Source organism: Megalopta genalis, chromosome 9 (genome assembly GCF_051020955.1).
Source record: "Megalopta genalis isolate 19385.01 chromosome 9, iyMegGena1_principal, whole genome shotgun sequence".
NCBI classification, from domain to species: domain Eukaryota; kingdom Metazoa; phylum Arthropoda; class Insecta; order Hymenoptera; family Halictidae; genus Megalopta; species Megalopta genalis.
In genome coordinates, this window is record NC_135021.1 from 19,816,855 (window position 1) to 19,836,292 (window position 19,438).

Genomic DNA, 19,438 nt, shown 5'->3' on the forward strand with positions numbered 1-19,438 from the left:
TAAACGCACAGCATATTTACTTGCTTCTGTCGGATGAAATTCGTCTTTTACCGAGTATTATCACAACAAAGGGTTTTGACCCAAAAATACTAAATAAATAATAATAATACGATAATAATTTATTGTCTATTACCGAACGTGTTCAGAATATTATTGTCTGTTATCGAATGTACCGAACATTATCGTCTTTTACTGAATTTACCGAATATAATCGTCTCTTACTTTCTTATTTACTAACTACTTTGTTTCTTCGCTCTATTAAATATTGTCTTTTTGATTTTCATTCTATGCATGCAGTTACCTCTAAACAAAATGAGTTTCGTTAATCTTCTTTCATTTTGTCGCAAGTATTAATTAAAATCGAATCGAAACCGTTTGTTGTTCCGTTATATGAAAATACTGTTATGCAACAACATTTGTCTCCGAATTAGTATATTTGCTGTTCGATGCTGCCAATGACCTGCGCAACGAAATAAAATAATGCTAAAGTTTCATTGTCGAACGTCGGCGAATGTTCGATCCCCGGCAACGTGTCCAAACACAGTTGCCCGCCAGGGACGCCAAGAAACAACCCTCCTCGATCAGTTCCGAACGAAGCCAGCCGGTCTGATCTCGTTTCCGGAGACTTTAATCCAGCCCGGTTGTTGCGTGATTTCTGCTGTCCATCCTTCAGTTGGTAGTCGGTAGCTCAAAAAAACCCTGTCCTCGTCGTCGACGTGTTTTCCGGGCGCTTTACGATCCTCCCATTCCACGATCCGCTCGTTAAATTCCTGACGTCCGAGCGCGAACGAGACACCCCCCGGCGACACACAAAAGAAGAGTCAGTCGAGCGAGTCGTGTCTTCATCCTCACAGAATCATCCCGGCACTATTTCTCTCCTGGTCGATAAATGATTGATTCGGCGCCGTTTCTACCGACTGTTCCAGCATTCCATTCCGTCGTACCGTTTTTTTCTCTCAATATTTTTGACCAAAATGCTGCGAAACGGTTTGTCTAGTTTCAAATTTTTTCTATTTATTATAATAAATATTATAATATATTAATATATATTATAATGAAAATACGATATCGAGTATTGTCTCCGAATGGGTGCACTTCCTTTCGTTCGATTGGCATCTATCGAATCGGATCGGCGCCCGCAGGGATTTCTTTCAATCTATCGTTTCGGGAATTTAATTCCCACGGATCCATAAGTTCTTCTCGTCGATTGTATCGAACAACGTTTGAATTTCGCCAGGTTACTCAAGATTCAACTTTTAAAGACGCATAACAACGATTATAAGATACTCGGTATTGACGTTTTCGATCTCAATTCGAGGCCATTCGAAGTTATCTCTACGTTCTGCTATAATTGCTATTATATTCGTCGATTGATCAAATGGTATGCCGAATCAGTTTCGCTGATACTCGCGAAGCCAGCTGGATATTACTCAAACGTTGGGATAATTATACCAAATAGATACAGAGTCTATCGCGAAATCTCCAATCCTCGGGGATCATGGAAGCCTCGAATCTCTGTATATTGAAACTTCTCAGCACAATGAGCATACAATTTCCTTCCTTGCAGTACTTGAGGGACGTTCGTAGCAAAATTCTGAACCCTTTCGAAGAACTCAAGTGAGCGAACACAATGTTTTTCTCTTCGTATAAATATAAAGTTCATTTAAGACACGGTCAATTGCTGGCGTCGCATTCCTCGGCAACGCCAAGGCAATTTCGTTCCAAGGCAGACCATTTTTACGCCACATGCGTCTAAAACTGTAATCTCTGTTTCATTTTCCAGCAACAGAGGCACCCGCCTCTTCTTCTTGGTTGGATGTTCCTGGTACTGCCGTTCCTGCCCGCATCCAATCTTTTTATAACTGTCGGATTCGTCGTCGCGGAGCGAGTGCTATACATGCCCAGGTAATATTGACTCCTCATTTGATATATTATCCCTTCTATAAAAAAGATTAAAAAAATTAAGATGTTTCATAAGCGAACAAATTTTCTATTCGACTAAATTTCCTTGTAAGTTCAAATCTGATTAAGAAATATTGCATACAAAAGATTAGTCTTATTTCTCGTAGAATAAAAATCTGTAAATAAAAATATACATTTATATATAATTTATAATTTATATTTAATATATATATTTCATTTAGAGAGTCGAAGTTACCCTCCAAATAATCTTCGAAGCGACGAACGACGAAAAAATAAATAAAATAGTTGTATTTCTCCCTTGAAATCGAAGTAACTTTTGTTTATCACATTTGTCCCGAAAATGTACCGTTTTCGAGATATTTATATTTAAAGTTTTTTCAAACGTACACCCTGCATCATACAGTCATCTTAAAAATATAGCATTATGCTGCAATTTTCAAATATATGCATCGACCGTTTTAATCGGGCCAATATGACCCCCACTTTACGAACCACGTGTTTCAAGTAGCTACAGCGGTTGTCCGAACATTCGATTAGTCGGAGATCGTTCTTTCTATTCTTGTATTATTTTTACAAAGAGTCGATAACTCTTTTATTGCTAAGTAAGTTAGAGTAGTGCGAATGAGAATGAAGTACAACAGGTTTGAACGAAACGGAGAAAATAATAAATTTACAGCGTTGGATGGATCCTTCTCGTTGTTTACGGGATGCAAATCACCTGGACGGCCGTTCCACGCAGAAGAAGTCTGATAACAGCTGGAATAGCGCTTCTTCTGATCTTAGGATGCTACAAAACGGTCCTTCGGAACAGAGATTGGACATCCAGGGAGACTTTGCTCAGGTTGGTGTGTTAGTAATATTTTAGCACGAATGCATAGCTTGATACATTTGCGGCGAGCATACACGGAGACTCGCATTCAAAATCGGTCATAGAATATCTATACGATATACTAATGATAATAAATAGTCTACCACTGCCAGTGAAATTTTTGTTATTTCGTGACGTTGAAAACTCGAATTTATATAAAGTATAAGAAGCTAAAGGTCGAAGAGGCGTTTTGACATTAACATTTCAAAGAAATGAAAAAACGGAGTTTCGACCGATTCGGCTCGTGGGCGGACTCGAATAAGAGGCAGTCACACGAACATAGTAATGTACCGTGCAGCCCACTGGCGCGAAAATCCTAGTACAATCTACAAGTGGAATCTCGGCGAGAATGGAGGTTAAAATGGAGGCACAAATCCCGGCCGAGATTCCATACGGATTCCCGGGTAGAAAGGAAACGACTTCGGAAGTCGAGGATTCTCGCGTCATCAAAATTTCCTCGGCAGTCATTCGCATCGAGGCGAGAGCGAGCCTGTTCGCGGCGCGGCGCGGCTCGGCTCGGCTCGGCTCGGCTGGGTCCGGTCCGACGCGGCGCGACGGTGTTCGGATTCAAGAAATCGCAAAGTAATTCCCGGAAGATTTACGGCGGGCTTTCCGTCAGGGCTCGAACAACGCTCGTGGCACCGCGCCAGGCCCGCACTCACACCTATGACCGAAAGTTGCCGCGGGTGCAATTGGGCCGTGCGCGACGATACGAAACGTAACTATCGTAGATAACGGCGCTGACAAGAGAAAGAACTCGGGGTCGTGTCGGGGGTCGAGAGGGCGGTTTTGTCTGACCCGAAGTCCTGTTGTTGCAGAGCGGGCATGCGGTCTCTACCCCACAACGCCAAGATGCATTACAACTTCGCCAACTTCCTCAGAGATATGTCGCAGCCGAACCATGCGATTCTGCATTACCAGCTGGCCCTTTGGTGAGTATTCCGTCTTCGACGGTGCTCATTCCGCCCCAGCAGCTCGGCGAATCCGCGGCGCTGACTGACTTCTTACTCTCGCACGACCGAAAACTCCTCGTAACTTTTTCCCCGGGAACGTCGACTGCGAGCTTGCGAGGGATTTTCCGTGCGTCGCGATGATTGCACTGTGAATCGCCTTAGAATGCATCGCGGCGAACAAATCGCGGAGTCATTTTTGTTGTTCTTCTCTTACAACGAGCGTCACCTACGGTTGCGTCGGTATTTAAGTTGACGCTTACACTTTTCGGCAAATTTATGGTAGACGCGTTTAATAAATGTAAATGCTATTCGAATGAGGAAGGAAAACATTTATTTCATCGTCGCAACGTTACCAGAGGCGATACGTAATAAATAAAGAAGAACAACGAATAAAAAGTAAAAAATTATTAGTTTGTCCAATATATTTGTCGTAATATCATCCCATTTGCTTTCTATGTAACGTTGTAATTCAATTACAAACATGACGTTCGTTGACACAGTAATTGTTATAGTAACAGCAGCGTTCAATAGCAACTGACTCGAAACAGTAGGATTAACGAGGACAAAATTGAATATGTTATCTCAACCAGTAACCAAATTAATTCTAATCATGCTTTGCCGCGATTGTAATACTATTTCCAATGTCGCGTCTGCTATATGTTTAATTGCTTCGGAGGAGAGATTGTTTGGTATAACTGGTATTTCACACGATCCAGTAATATGAAATGCATCTCTATTTGCATTAATAACAAATGTCACTAAATTATCATGTACGAAACGAACGCGTAAACATGATTTTGTTTAGAACTTCGACGCTGCAATAAACGATATTTGTCTTCATTCGATCAAAGAATTCAACTTTGTTTAAGTTCAAGCTTAATCGATATATATTTATTCGAAATATTACTAGAACAATTCTTTAACGTTAAATAATATTTATATTACCGAAGATAGATCTTCAAAATACTGTTCAGTTCTTGTGTAGTCCACGAATTCAATAACTATGATTTTCCTTGACCTATCGCGAATCATATGAATAAACCACGTGGGGTTAATTAAACTCTGATCATTATCCATTTGCAGGTGCTTCATTGTTTTTGTAATAAGGATAGAGTTGAACGAGAGCAACATTGATGTTTTAAAAATAAACGATTTATTATAGATAACAACAGTTTTAAAACCGCCGAGATTAATTTGACCTCACATGATTCGCGGAAGGTTAAATATAATTTGCTGCCGGTTTCTAATTCAAGAGAAGCGGTCCCCGTTTACAGAAATGTAAATTGGAGCGAGTTCCAACTCGCGAGTTCCTCTTCAGCATTAATCAAATAGTCGCCCAAAGATCTCCAAGATAGCAGCGAGAATTACAAGAATTTAAATTCGAGGTATAAATTTCTGGAAAGTTACCCGAAGAAATTGACAAAACGAAGCAAAGTTGTACTGGCAAAGTCTCGAGAAGCCAGCCCCGGCGTTCCATTTAAAAATGCATGGAAATTAAGAGAGCAATCTTTTCGTCCCGCAAGCGGCCTGCATAATGCATACGCGCAACGTTTTCAATTCTCCGGCGCGAGACGCAGACGGTATCGGCCGACGTGGTCCTCTTACTTCGATAACGATCCCTAGAAAATCCACTGTCAAGTTCTGCGAGTGGCTCGGAGACTACCTAGTTCTATTTGCATTAAAACCGAACCGCTCGGAAATGCACGTAAACCGGCGCGCAGTGTTGTGATTCGAGATACCAACTGAAAAAAAGTCTCTTATCATATTTATTGCGTCTCGCGTGTCTCTGTAGCTTTATTCTAACAAATGAACGTATATACTTATTGTTTGTTGGGAATTATACCATGTTTATTAACACACCGTAATAGTCATACCATGTTTATTACTTAACGAAACCTAAAACCGAAATAATCAAATAGGCCAAAATAAAATACAATTGTATTGAATTAAATGAAATTAAAAATAAATGTGTATAAAAAAATTTATATATTTTCATATACAACATTTTTTCGTTTATTGGCGTTTATAACCTACTTTCAGCTGTTTTTATATTCTAAAGCTAACCCAAGTAGTCGAAATAATTACCGGAAGTAATTAAAACAATCAAACGTAGCTTCGTCGCTAATTTGTGTCGTAACAATGTATTTTAAGGCATAAAGATGCGAATACAAAACTGATTTTAATAATATCAGTTCATGTTAATCCCAAATGAGAACTTGCCTGAAGAAATTCAATGCAACGTTTATTTAAAATGTTAATTAATATGTGTTGATAAAACTGACTTTAGCAATAATACCGACGGAGAAACATTAATATTCTTATCGCATACATGTTGCTTCGTACGACGAGCATCTATTTTTTATGAATTTTCTCTACTACATCATAAGTTTAGCGCATCTAATTAGCATTAATCGCAACACCGTGCGGCGGAGCGAGTCGCGGTGCGGTTTCTCGCGCGCGAAAGTGTTTTCAGGAAACCGTAGACAGCGATGTTTGCCGCAGGACGCTTTAAGAGGCACTCGCGGCCGATTAATTTCCCCCATTTTCTCGGCGGGGAAAAACTCTCGTCGGCGCGAGAACGGCGGACGCGTTCGTTGCGAGCGACGCGGAGCGACGCGGAGCGACGCGGAGCGAAGCGTAAGAGGCGCGTGACGCGTCATTGTTAAAAATTAACCGGCGAAAGTGACGGCGCTCGGTGCGGCTGGCTCGCCGGGCATTAAACGGACGGTCGCCGGCGCGTGAAAACAATTTTTATAATCCCCACGTTCCCGGGAACACGGCCGGGGTTTGTTTTCGAAAACGAGGGCCGAACGCGTTTTTTAAACAGAAATTCCAGGATCCGCGGCGGAACGATCGCACACGCCACGCCACCGCGGACCAGAACTGCATAAATCAAGCTACTCACCGACGCGACGTCCCTCTGACAGCCGGATTTTCGGCGCACCGTTTCGCACGCACACCTTTCTCCCGCGATCGATTCGGCAATAATTTCGCAGCTATCTCGAGCGAGATGAACGTTCTAATTCGGTGATCGCGCGATAATCTCGGGATTCGGACGGCTTTGAATCGGGACAAAATCCGGTTTCCAAATTTGAACCGGTTCGTCGGAGACGACTCTAGGCTTCGAAGAGTAATGCGAATAGGCATGCGTTAACGATAAAGTACAGGTTCTGACTCTGGCGATAAGTTTTTTCTGTTACAAAGTGAACAGAGAACACCGTTTCTAGCCTCCCGCAGGGTAGCGGGGCCACTTACCGTGGAGCGACCAATTGCGGTGCCTTTGGTTTGTTTTCGGGCAGAAACGTATAGAATTTTTATATTCTTCTATTTTGTTTATGTTTTAATAAAATATCTAGAGTTTTATACCGTAATTCCAACTTTTTATAAATACATACTATTTATTATTTTATATACTACAAAACTACACTATTAATAAAACTAGTATTAAATAAAATACTATTCTTAACTAGACACAATGGCCATGATTTTTTCTGTTATAAACAAAATTATGATTCGTCGAAGCAAAAATTGTATGGCACCCGAATATCAAAGTTACCCATGCTTATTAGAGTAAGCAATAAAGATTCGACTTGCTTTTGCCCTTCGTAATTCTTCTTTCTACATATTCATATGGAACAACCATCGCTAGCTCCAAGGGTGGTCGTGAATCGCGTACGCGAGTCGACGGTTGCACCGCGAAAGACACATCTCGGCGAAAACTCGGCTGGCTAGGAGAGGAAGCTTCAATTTACACGATCGTTTCCTTTTTTCCTTCCCCGTATTCCTCTTATTTTCATTCCCTCTTTCTTGTGTCCTCTTTAGCGAGATGCGAACACGCCCAGGCGAGGGGATGCGCTTATCAAAGCAGTAAGAGGTTTACTGACAGCGACCGGTATTCCGATAATGAAAATTCCACTTCCCCGTTCGCGCGTATCCTTTTGAAGTCGGCGCTTCAATGAGCCGGTTTCCGTTCTTCTTTCTCTTCTTCGTCTTCTTCGCGCCGTGTCATCGGTCCGTAGCTCGCGACTATAGCATTCAAACATTCCACGTTGGAACCCGGCAGGGTTCTCCGCTTCTCTTGTAGCGTGACGCGATCCGGCGAGCACGACGAGACGAACGGAACCGATGCACGCTATTTCGTGTCTACTCTGATTGGCAAACGAATCGCTGCCATCTGTTCGACGGGAACTAGGAAAGTACGAGGTTATGATCAGAGTTGCCACGAAATGTACGGAGCGTGGGACTCTCCGGACGTTACACCCCTTCCCCTCTCCCTCCCACTCCTACCGGATAGTTTCAGACAGGGCCAGAAAAGGGGTTTCAGACAAAGTCGCTACGCAAGGAGCGGGGGCAGGCAACGCATGCGCGGGAGTCCCGCGCAGCGGCGTAGGGTGTCTACCGGGTGGACATTATAATTTTGAACCACGATGGCGACGCGACGCCTCTGTGCGATCATAGTTCAGATTTATAACGTTCGCCCGATAGACGCCCCACGCTGATACGCGGGACTCTGGCGCATGCGTCGCCCTTTTATACAGAATATTTAGTTACACGAGTCAGCTGTTTCGAAGGTCGATTCTACAAACAACGGTTCGACGGAAACCAAGGATAAGGATTATCTTTGTTCGCAGCAGAAATGATCGATGAATCGGGGAGATTTCGAATGGTTCGTAACTTAAAGAGAAAATCGTCGCAGCGAAATCATTCTTCTCGATTTCCGTCGTAACTCGCGGGATCACCCTTTAAAATATTTTACACAGGTAGTAGAACAACCCGTTTACGAGAAAAAGAAAGCACTCGGACCGGTATTTCGGTAACGTCCTCCACGAAACAGGAACTCGGACGTCTGCGAGCGTAGACCGTAAAGATCGATCTTGCCGTACAATGGTAATTTAATAAACAATTTTATATCCTCGAAGATATATACCCGGCCAAATTGAACTATCCAGTAACTCTAAAACGGTTACTGTCGTTAACAAAAAAGCGTCATAAAGTCCGTAATAGAGGGTGGAAGGTGTAGGTAGTAATCCTCGTCGATGTCTCATCAGCTCGAGACGTGTGACGAAATCTCGTCCAGTCTATTGCGCTTCAAGTCGTAACCCCTCTGTCGGATTTTTACGCTGACAGCAGTCCGAGAGAGGAGCGTTGCAGGGAGGGTTCGAAGGGAGGGGCGCGCATGGCGGAGTGGATGACCGGGGGTTGGGGGCAGGAAATGGAAAAGTGCAACGATTCGTGAATTTCTGAAACTACTCGTTCGCTCCGGCGATCCTGTTCCTTCGTATACGGATCCGGTAAGCAAAATTAATCCGTGCACCGGCGTATACCGTTTACAGACGGAGTAAAATGCACGATCCAATTAAATAATTCAAACATGACGGCGCAATGAAGGGTCGGGTGTTGCTGGGGTGTAACCACGCGCGCCCCGTTCGCTCGCCTTCGAGCTGACCCCACGCGAAAACAGATGAAAACTCGCCGCAAAACACTCGATATTTTCCCGACCCCTGGAACGTCGGACGAATGCTCCGCGATGCATTGAGAATTACGGAGAACGGATTTTGTCGAACATCCGATTTGCGTTTCGCAGTCATTCGCGGTCGGATCGAGAACATCGGATCCAGTCGGATAAATATAATACGCTATGTATTGGCTTGTCCGAAAAGTTCGAACCGTTCTTTATTTCCTTCGTACGAACACCGGTTTTTCTGCGGGATAATGGAGTTTCGTTTACATCCGGATCGTTTTCGCTCGATGTTGTCGATGTTGTCGTAAATGACGGATCGACTATCTGTGACTATCCGCTTCGAAAAGCAGGTAAAAATTGCGGTTCAGCAAATTTTCGCTCATCGGCGAAGGGGGGCGAAGCTTATGAGACAAGGGGATCCTCGACTATCCGCTGTTTTGGTGTGTTGAATTGGTGCAGCTAATACAAAATTCTGAATAAAACTGCTAATAAGGAATTCAACTAACAGCAATCTCACCTAAAATTTGCCAATTTCCGGTGCATCTTGTTAAAAGCGGTTTATTTTTTCAATTTATAGACGATGGTTCTCGAATCGATCGGTTGACACAATGGTGACTCGATTAAACTCGACCTTTATTCGAGCCCTATCGCGTTTACGAGCAAGCGGTACTCCGATCGCGCTCAGGAGAAGCGAAATGAAGCGAGATTGAGAACGGATTCGTGAATACATGTCCTCTGTGTGGGGAGATCCACGTCGAATAGACGTAAGCAGTATTTGGGGGTAGCTGACGGGAATTGCATTTGTTGGGTAAATGTTGTCCAACGCAACGAATAAGTTTCATTGTTTGTTACTTGCAAGTAACGTTAATTGAGCTATTCGATAGTCACGATTGGGAAATAAATTTAATTTGTTCGTCATTTAAAATTTTCGAATAAATGAAATGAAATGAAGTAACAACGATGAATGCCAACTGTTCGCGAAGGCCTCCACGATGAACGGCTGCAACGCTGAAGAATTTCAACTCGCCGAGCGTTTTGTAATACTTATTCGACTTTGTAGACCGGGTCTTTCACGATTGGCCCAACGAAGGCTAATGTTTATTAATGAAAGTGCTGCTCGTTGTTTCGGAGTTAATTGAAAAGGCGGCGATCGAAATCTCGGGCCACATCAGCCGAGATAAATTTGGCGCAATGCTCGACACGGAAAGAATTTTATTGGAAATGATTCATCTTTCCAAAGAGAATGTCAAAGAGTTGATGTCACAAGAGCACGAGGCACGCCGCATGCAATATCGTGGAATAAATGCGGAGACTTTTTGGTAGACGTTACATATACATGGAAATTTATTTGAGTGCTTTGCCAAGATTGCGTTTTACTACGTCAACTTCAGAATGCATATTGATATATCTGCTCGGTCTGTCGTGATTCATATTTTTCATATTTAATAATATGCGCCGCGCGGTATCGTGTTTCAGCCAGAGTTCTGCTAATTCAATTACATTGCAATTCAATTTCGCAATTTTGTTACATCGTATCTCAATTATGCAATAATTCGATTACATTGTGATTTAATTACATAATTCAAACCTTTCAGTTAATTCGATTGGTAATTAATTTAATCACGAGTGTAATTCGAAAACCATCCAATTGAAATAGAATGTAATTCAAATACACAATGTAATTGAAATACAGTTCTTCGAACTAGAGTGCGGTAGTTTGATGAAGAGGGATACATTTTTACGTTTCTTTTCTCTATACTCATTCTTTGTTTCTTCTGCATATACTTTTTTTCTTATTATCAATTAATTTATTATTTTTTAACTTGTAATTTTAATTCAATTACATTTATAATTAATTTAATTTAATTACTTAGTATTTCGTAATTGTACTCCGATAGCAATTACAAATTGCATCGTATTAGAAATTATCTGTATTATGAATTACAACGTGATTGAATTATAATTTCATTAAATTACGTCGTAATTATAATTCCTTGAGTAATATTAAATTGTAATTCTACAGAACTGTGATTTGAGCTATGTAATTTAGACTACTTATCGATGATATTCAATATAAAAACCAAAATGTGTACAAAGTTATTATACACGGTTCTGCTGATTTCCAAGGGTATAGAGCAATGTTTTAAGTTCTACCGATGGACAAAGTTCTCGTGCATTCTAGTTAATTCGAAGTTGAAATATGTTCTATATATAATACTACCAACTTCAAAGTACCGATTTAATCTTTAAGGTTCAGTGTCCAAAGTACAAGTGATTAGTCCGGAGTTTGAAGTTATTCGAGCCCTAGTTCGTAGTAGTTCCTTATGTAATCTCCCATCCAAGGAACTGTGAAAACTCCTCTTTTGGCAGTACGAAGAAATAGAACAAGTCACTAGTTTAGGGTTGTTGCGTTTAATTATGCAACGACTATCCCAACAACACGTTGTATCCATCTCTTTCCAATCAATTTTAACGATGTTCTGCCAGTACTTTACCTATCGCTTCACTTACTAAGCGCACTGATATCTCGTGTACGTGCTATAATACAAAACATGTGTGATTGAAATAAAACTCTCGCACGTGTTAATAAATGGAGAAGTCATTTTCACAATTTATGCCATGAAATATGCAAAATACAGTAAATTCTCCCCAATTTAGTAATATTTTAATATTTTACGAATTTATTAAATATGGTATGAAAATATCAGCATAAATTTTTCGAGATACATTACAATTTGGATTCTAAATTCTCATTCGTCGCTGCACATCATTCGATAACTCGATTCTCACTTCTCCCACAACTTTCGATTATATTATACCAACTGAAGAAAAATAACTCCAGTGACATTTCTGTTAATTAAAGTAAATAGTTTCTATTCAGATTTCTGGTTAACTGGCGCGGAAAAGGAGAAAACGTGCTCTCCATTTACGACTCGCCTCGGATAAAACTGAGAATCTACTTGAAACAATGTTTTCATTTCTTATCTCGATTATTTCACTTTCCACGCCCTCGTCTACGCTGCAAACGACTTGCCCGAGTTAATTCGCGTTTCCGCTATCTTCCATTGACATCTCTACAGCACTCCCTCGGAGAAGAATCGTTTCTATTTGTGCAACATCCATGACCCGAGCCGAAGCACCGGAGTTTCGTTATCCAAATTTCTGGGCGTGGGAGTGAAACGAAGGGACGTTACGGTGGATGTTTTGAAACAGCTGGCGCGACGAGCTCGCCGGTGCGTCCCTTTATGCCCTGCGTATTTTTCCCCCGAGATAAGTGGCGCATTGTGCGGCACTAATTATTTCGTACGACACCGTCGTCTCTCGCAGTCCACTCGTCCTTATCACCGGCACGGTTCTATCAACGAGGCAGCGCCGGCTTAAATTGGCGTCGCACAATCTTCGCATTGCGGCCGCGACACCGTGCTCTTCCCTGCGACCAGCGCAGCCTCCGAGCCAGACCAAGGCCGGTGGAAAGCCAACAAAAGTGCATTAATTAGCCCCCGGTATGCAGGAGATGAAGTGGCAACCGCCTCGCTCTCCCCTTTTTTCTCTGTTTCGCTTTCGTCTGCCACCCCCCGCCGTACAACTCGCTCCTCTATTCTCAGCTTTTCCGCTACCCCGCCGTTTCTCTAGCATGCTCTCCACCTGGTCCGGTAATACAATTTTCATTCCCGCGTATCAACACGTTGGGAACCGACGACATTTTTATTAGACTTTTCTTTCTTCGATACGTTCCGATTTATCGAATATCTACAGCATGCGCAGGAGATGCAAACAAAAATACTAAAAACTAATGATCCAACCACTCTGCAGATTTTTATGCAAAATAAAAATTGTCTGTATCAATTGCATGAAATAGGAAATCTATCCAATCATAATTTTATACTTTTCGAGACCATATCTGCCGAGAAATAATGCTGAATGAAATTAAAATTTATTTTTCATTCGAATTTTTAGTTACCATTTAAAATGATATTTCCTGAACAGAAGTGCTCAGTGGAATTGAAATTCATTTTTCTAGTTTCTTTCGAAAATCATATTCTCTGTACATTCCCTTAAAGGCCTGCTTACAAATATTTTTTTACGAAAAGTGCTGTTTTTGTTTCACTTCGAATCCCTATTGCAGTGCGACTCCGCCCTGATCATTTTCCCTTTTTACCACCATCGATACCACAGCTACGAATTCCCTTCGCACAGAAAAGGTCTCCTTGCGAAGTAGACCCGGAGTAGTTGAAGAATTAATTGCGCGAAACGAAGGGACAAGCGAAAACGTCTAGAGTCGAACGCGGTGCGTCTGCGAGCCTATCGATTACCATTGCAAAGCTTCGATTCGGGTCTGATCGGCTATGGTGCGAGACCAGGCGAGCCGCAGCCCTGCGACTTTAAAACAAGGCTACTCTAACCTGATCCAGATGGGGAGCATGCTGGAGAAATTGTGATGCTAGCAGGGAGAGAATGGGGGAGCGAGTCGGATGGTGAGGGTGGCGGACGAAAGCGAAAGACAGGTAAAAAAAGCAGGACGAGGCGTTTTTAACATGTTTTGTGCATAATTTTAATTTAGATTTAATAAAAATACGAGTATATATTACGAGTGTATATTAATTGTAGGCGCATCTTTATTGTAGGCTTCAAGTATTCACGAATATCGTTGATATTGAGCAACGAATAAACACACATATCATACTGCATAATTATCTATTATTCTCTCTGTTTGGAATGTTTATTTGGAAATGTTAAGTAACGTGTTTTGATTAGAATAATTGCAAGACAGAAATTCGAACGATAATTGTTGGAAGTCTATCCGTTAGGTCATTAAGTATGATGCTTTACTCTAGAGTTTTACTAATATAAAATTTCATACTTAATGACCTCATACATAATTTCGATTCTGTGTTATTACGTTATTCTGCATAATTATCTAGTATACTCTGTTTGGAACGATTATTTCAAAATTTAAGTAACACGCGCTTTGATTAGAATAATTGTTAGATAGAAATTCGAACGATAATTTTTGGAAGCTCATCTACGTAGCTTCGATTTCTTCGTTATCACGTAGCTGATTAAAATCACAGTTCAGGAAAATAATGATAAAGAGGTTACTAGAAACCAAGACAATAGATAAGCAAGAAGATAAGCAATTAAACTCGAATTTCTACGATATTTCACAAGTCTTCGCATTCAAGCAGATCATCGTCTGAATTTATTGTTACAAAAATTCCAGGTTTGAAATATTGTGTATGTATAAATATCAGATTCTTTCGCTGCCTCTCGCTTTAATTTCTCGTCGAGTCTCGCTGACTGGATCCAATTACATTTGCATTAAATCGTTCCTCTTGGCGAATTAATGCGCCCAGCGAACACGGCATAAATCTTGCTTCGTGAAACAAATCGGCCTCGTTATTGCAACGGAACGAAAGATTTTTTTGCTGTTGTTTTTATGTAATATGCGCGCCTCTCATTGTGTCCACTTGCGCTTTGTTCCTCTCGTCTTTGAAATGGTCAAACAATTTTGAACATCAACGAGTTTTATACACGCCCGCCTCGACTAATATCGGACAATTTCTGATTAAAATCACTGATATCGTATTTTAAACAACCATACAATGCCTCTCAGAAGCAGAACGCAATCCATTCTTCGCGCAAATATCAATAGGAAATCCTTTTCCAATGGAAAATGAGAGAAATCATTTATTTACGTTTATCGGATCGCGAACCTTTGTACATTTCTGGCATTTATAGGATTATGACACGCAGGAACAAATTTCAAAGAAATATTAATTATGTTTCTACCGTGTTTGTGTTACGATCAGGCTGCGGCGTTTTATGCCAAATAAAAATTGACTTCATCGACTGCAAGAAATGGAACTTAAATAGCAATTTAGTTCTCTGTTGAGACAGTAATTTCAGTTACTTTCTGTAAACTATTTCAATAAACTAAAAATAACGAATTTCTCGACTACTTTAAATTGCAACAACTCAATTTAACCATGAATGTACGAAATAAATACATCAAATACAGAGAACAGTAAAAACAGTTAAATCGATTAAAAAATAATGTTGCATTTTTCAATTTACTAAACCGATATCAATAGCTGTGTAGCTTTCACGTCTTGCAATTAGTGAAGACTACTTTTATTTTGCATAATAATCTACAGTCTAATTATATATATATATATATATATCAGATATACTTTGATCAGCGAAATGGATTCTCCGAATATTCTCGGTTCAAACAAGGTTATTTATGTAAATTGGAATTTGTTTGGAAAGCCGTACACTAGTAATTACGAAGCAATCCTTTTGATCACTCGATGTTTTTAGTGTTACGGAAGAGCTCGTCTTCCCTCTGGAGCATGGGACAGCGACGCAATTAGTAAGAGAACGTAAAAATATAGCTATAGGAAAGAGGTCCTTCACTCATCGCGGGTTCCAATAATTACTGCCAGGTATATTTGATCTCATTAAAATAGTAGAACTCGATTAACCAGCTTAAATGGGGGACAAACAGATAAATCGAGGTCGAACGGATAATCGAAGTTCGGGAAAAAATCATTTGGGATACATTTTGTATGCGTAAAGTTCCCTTTATTCTTATAATATTTGTATTATCACAATGTAACGATCTCTTTCGAAAATAGAATTTAAAAGAAAAATTACGGTGCTTGAAAAGCCAACCGACACAGACTGCCGGTAAATAAAGTGTTAATAACCTTTCGCAAAATACGAAAAGGAACTCGACTTATTTACGAATCGCGGGAGACATGCCTCGACGAGAAACGAAAGAAATGTTATTTTCCGGAATTATTAAACCGACATTAGATATCTCACTCGACAGTTTAAGAAATGAGAGGTAATGAGTTTTTCATCTTCGACGGTGCTCGGAGAAGATCCACGGCGCGCGCGTCCGGGCAAAGGAAACGCAACAAGACAGCGAGAGCTCGTCCGAAAACCCGGCAAAGCTGACGTTCACAGCGATTGACGTTTATCACGGGGATGTTGCCGCATGACGGCCGTGTACTCGCGGCAACGGATTCCCACGTTGTCCTCGTTGACGTTGCAGCGCGCACGACGAATTAGTTTTCGATCAGCTGCTGGAAATTTCCCCGAGGAGACATTCCGTGAACTTTCCTGTCCGGCGGGACCGGCTCACCGGCTAAGTAATTTAAAGTAGCCCGAGATTGACCCGGCCCGTACACTAGTAATAATTGAGTGCCGCTGGAAGGACGCAAAGTTCCCCGAGCGATGTCTTCCTCCCTTCGCTCGTCCTCCTCCTCCTCCTCCTCTCGTCGGCTGTTATTGCATTCGCGGAAAGAATAGCTCGAGGAGGTGTCTTGAGAATTGTCAGGGAAGAATGAAATAGAGGATAAGGTCCGAGAGAAACGCGTAGTCAATCGATGGAATACTCGAAGGATCCGGGATAGGCGACTCCTGTTTGCTTTCCATTCGTCCGCCCGTTTCCTCGAGACATTTCTTTCCATCTCTGTCATATTCCTCTCGGCCTCTTCTTCCGGCGACACTCGCCCAGAAGGACTTAGGGATCCTAGGTACGACACACGCTCGCACTCCGCTTCGTTCTTCTGCAAACTTCTGCGACGATATTTTTTGAATGTCTCAACAGGATGATACCACTGCCTCGCTACTCTGTGTATGTATATAATTTAATATATCGGCCAGATGGAATTCGAGTAGAGCTCTGCTGCATGTGGGGACTGAATATTCATGGCGACGAGCTTCCTCGAACCAGGAAATGAATATTCATTATTTTCCTGGCCACTGTTGTCTTTGGCAATATTGACGCTACTAAGGTGCGATCGACACTGCTGATCGAAAAATGTGGTTACTTTTCCGAGTACGTTGTAAGCTCCTGCGAATCGGGAACGCTGCCTCGATACTGTCGGGAAGAACCGGCACGCGATGCGGTCAATTCTCTCCAATTGGCACTCAAATTATACACAAAAGTGGATAATTCGGGAAGAGAAGATACGATTATTCGAGCTATGTGTCTCGTTTTTATAGTTGTTGACAATTCGTAACCATTAAAACGAACCGCAAGGCTCGAATAATCGTATCTCCTTTTCACAAATTGTCCTTTTTTGTGGACAATTTGAGCGTTAATTAGAGAGGCATTACTGTAATCTTGTTTGAAGTAAAATTATTGTTGGACAATAATTTTAGTAACAAAGGGACAGAAAATCAATAAGCAAAAAAACGGACGGCTACACTTTACGAGATGTTAACAACAACTACCAATAACCATTCAGAGTACTCTGTTTACGTCAAATGTATTACATACAACATATACACGTCGACTGTGCCGATTATATTCCATCGGCGCTCGTAGTAACAATTGAAAAACTAATTCATTTATTTGCATCGACGAGATGCTCGATTCCTTCACATTTTTCCAGCAAACAGTCAATTAAAAAGTTCGTTAATATCAGCAGAGTGTCAACGCAATGTCCATAACAGAGTCATTTTTAATGGTTCCGAGTTATCGCTCGAACGCCGAACACCGTTCCCCGATAAACGTCGTGGTCGCGTAACTATGAATCGCGCGGAAACGCTTTCCCGAGGGATCGAACAGGGTGCTGCGCAGTTTTTACGACTCGCAACGTTACGCACCGTGAGAGAAACGAAGAAGAGGAACGACAGTCGCATTTGCATCGTTGCTATTGCGGGATCAGCGCCCGACGAGAGAGGCAGACTCGGCTGAATCCTTACACGGGTGTACGTGAAGCCTTCTACAGGGTGTCCCAGAAAGAGGGGGTAGCTCGGATAATTTGAAGTATTCTTTCTCTTCGGCGAAAATCTTGGCCCTTCCTTATCAAGTTATTAACAGTAAATCTATCGTATCGGACAAAATTACCTGTTTCACATTTTCAGTTTTAAAATTCTTGCAGGTTGCAAAATTCTTTCATACATTATAATATGAATTGTGAGAGGTGTGAATAAAATCAATCGTGCCGTTCTTATAAAACGGTACATGAGCTGTTTAAAGCAAAAGTGGTATCGTCCAGTTTTTTGCTAGATCGATTTAATGTTATTAAATCATATTTAATTTAATACTTGATTTCATTTTTTTATTCTTTTAATTTAAAGCTTGAACGCGGGGCTTATATAAAAGAGTACGGACGACGCCCCGCCCTCGCGACCACTGCCGCTCGCTATTATGCTGGAACGCGTCAACTGTACTCGTTCTCTAATTGGTCCGTAGATTTCGTTGATAACTCGTCAACGAAGCCGTAGCCAATATTTTTGCCGTAGAAGAAGTTACCAGAAATCATCTCGGATATCATCTGATCCCTTTCCAGATGTAACGGGAGCAATGGGACACCCTGTATTCGTGACAACGCATTATGAGATTGCAATTTTACGAGAACGCGCTTTTATTACTATTATTCGAAGCGAGACGTAAACTGAAAAGCCCGAGGAGGTAGACGAACGCCGTCGATAAATCAAGTGCGAAGAAAATCTCCGGAATACGTAGATCCGCAATAAAAATTCTCGGCGCTATCGCTCGAAGGCGGAACAATTCTAATGCATCCGCTTTTATTGTTTATCGACTGGCTGACGCGTGATCGACTTAACTCTTCGAAAGTAGATACCGAGGACCCGCTACCTCGCTGCTTCGAAATTCAATTTTCTTATGGATAGGAAATGGAAGGCTGCTACGCAACGTGTCGTACGAATGCGAGAGAACAAGTAGCTTCGGGCGATCCGGGCTTAAACTGCCGGAACCGTTCTGTAAAGTGATCGATTAATTTATTTTCTCTTTTCGATGGAATGCGCTGCATATAGCTTGATATCGGTTAATTCTTACGGTTTTAATAATATATATAAAATACATAATATACAGTAAGGAGCATAGCTGAACCAAGGCTTAGAATTTTAGAACCTGAACTTAGATCGCTATTATCTCCAGGATATAAATGATTAAAAAGATCTCACAGTTTGAAGCTCGAACCGAAGATATCCAAATTGTGAATTTATGAAGTCATTAAAGCCGCTTTCGTGCAGAAAATAATTCTTCGGTCTTAAGATTGTGTTCTTTCGTAATCATTGAAATATTTTCGATTTCGACATATAGTTTCCAAAAGGTCGAAGTTTAGATAATTTTGCAACTGATTTTTGGATTTCCTAGAGTAGAAAGTGGCGCAACGTGTCAAATAGGAAATCCCGCCTTTATAGTAATTGAAATAATAGTGAAATATAGACAATAAGGCGCGAGTTAAC

The 19,438-nt window shown here is 41.3% G+C and overlaps 1 protein-coding gene across 2 annotated transcripts in view; it reads left to right on the plus strand.

The window, feature by feature from the left end:
• Window positions 1-19,438, plus strand: part of LOC117224539 (protein O-mannosyl-transferase TMTC1) — a 285,088-nt gene that overhangs the window by 229,671 nt on the left and 35,979 nt on the right. For both annotated transcript variants that reach the window (XR_013034148.1, XM_076524657.1), the window contains exons 8-10: window positions 1,784-1,905; window positions 2,600-2,764; window positions 3,610-3,723. Coding sequence is in view for 1 of the 2 variants with exons in the window: in XM_076524657.1 (XP_076380772.1) it covers window positions 1,784-1,905; window positions 2,600-2,764; window positions 3,610-3,723 (401 nt within the window). In the remaining variant the exon portion in view is untranslated. The remainder of the gene's footprint in view (window positions 1-1,783; window positions 1,906-2,599; window positions 2,765-3,609; window positions 3,724-19,438) is intronic.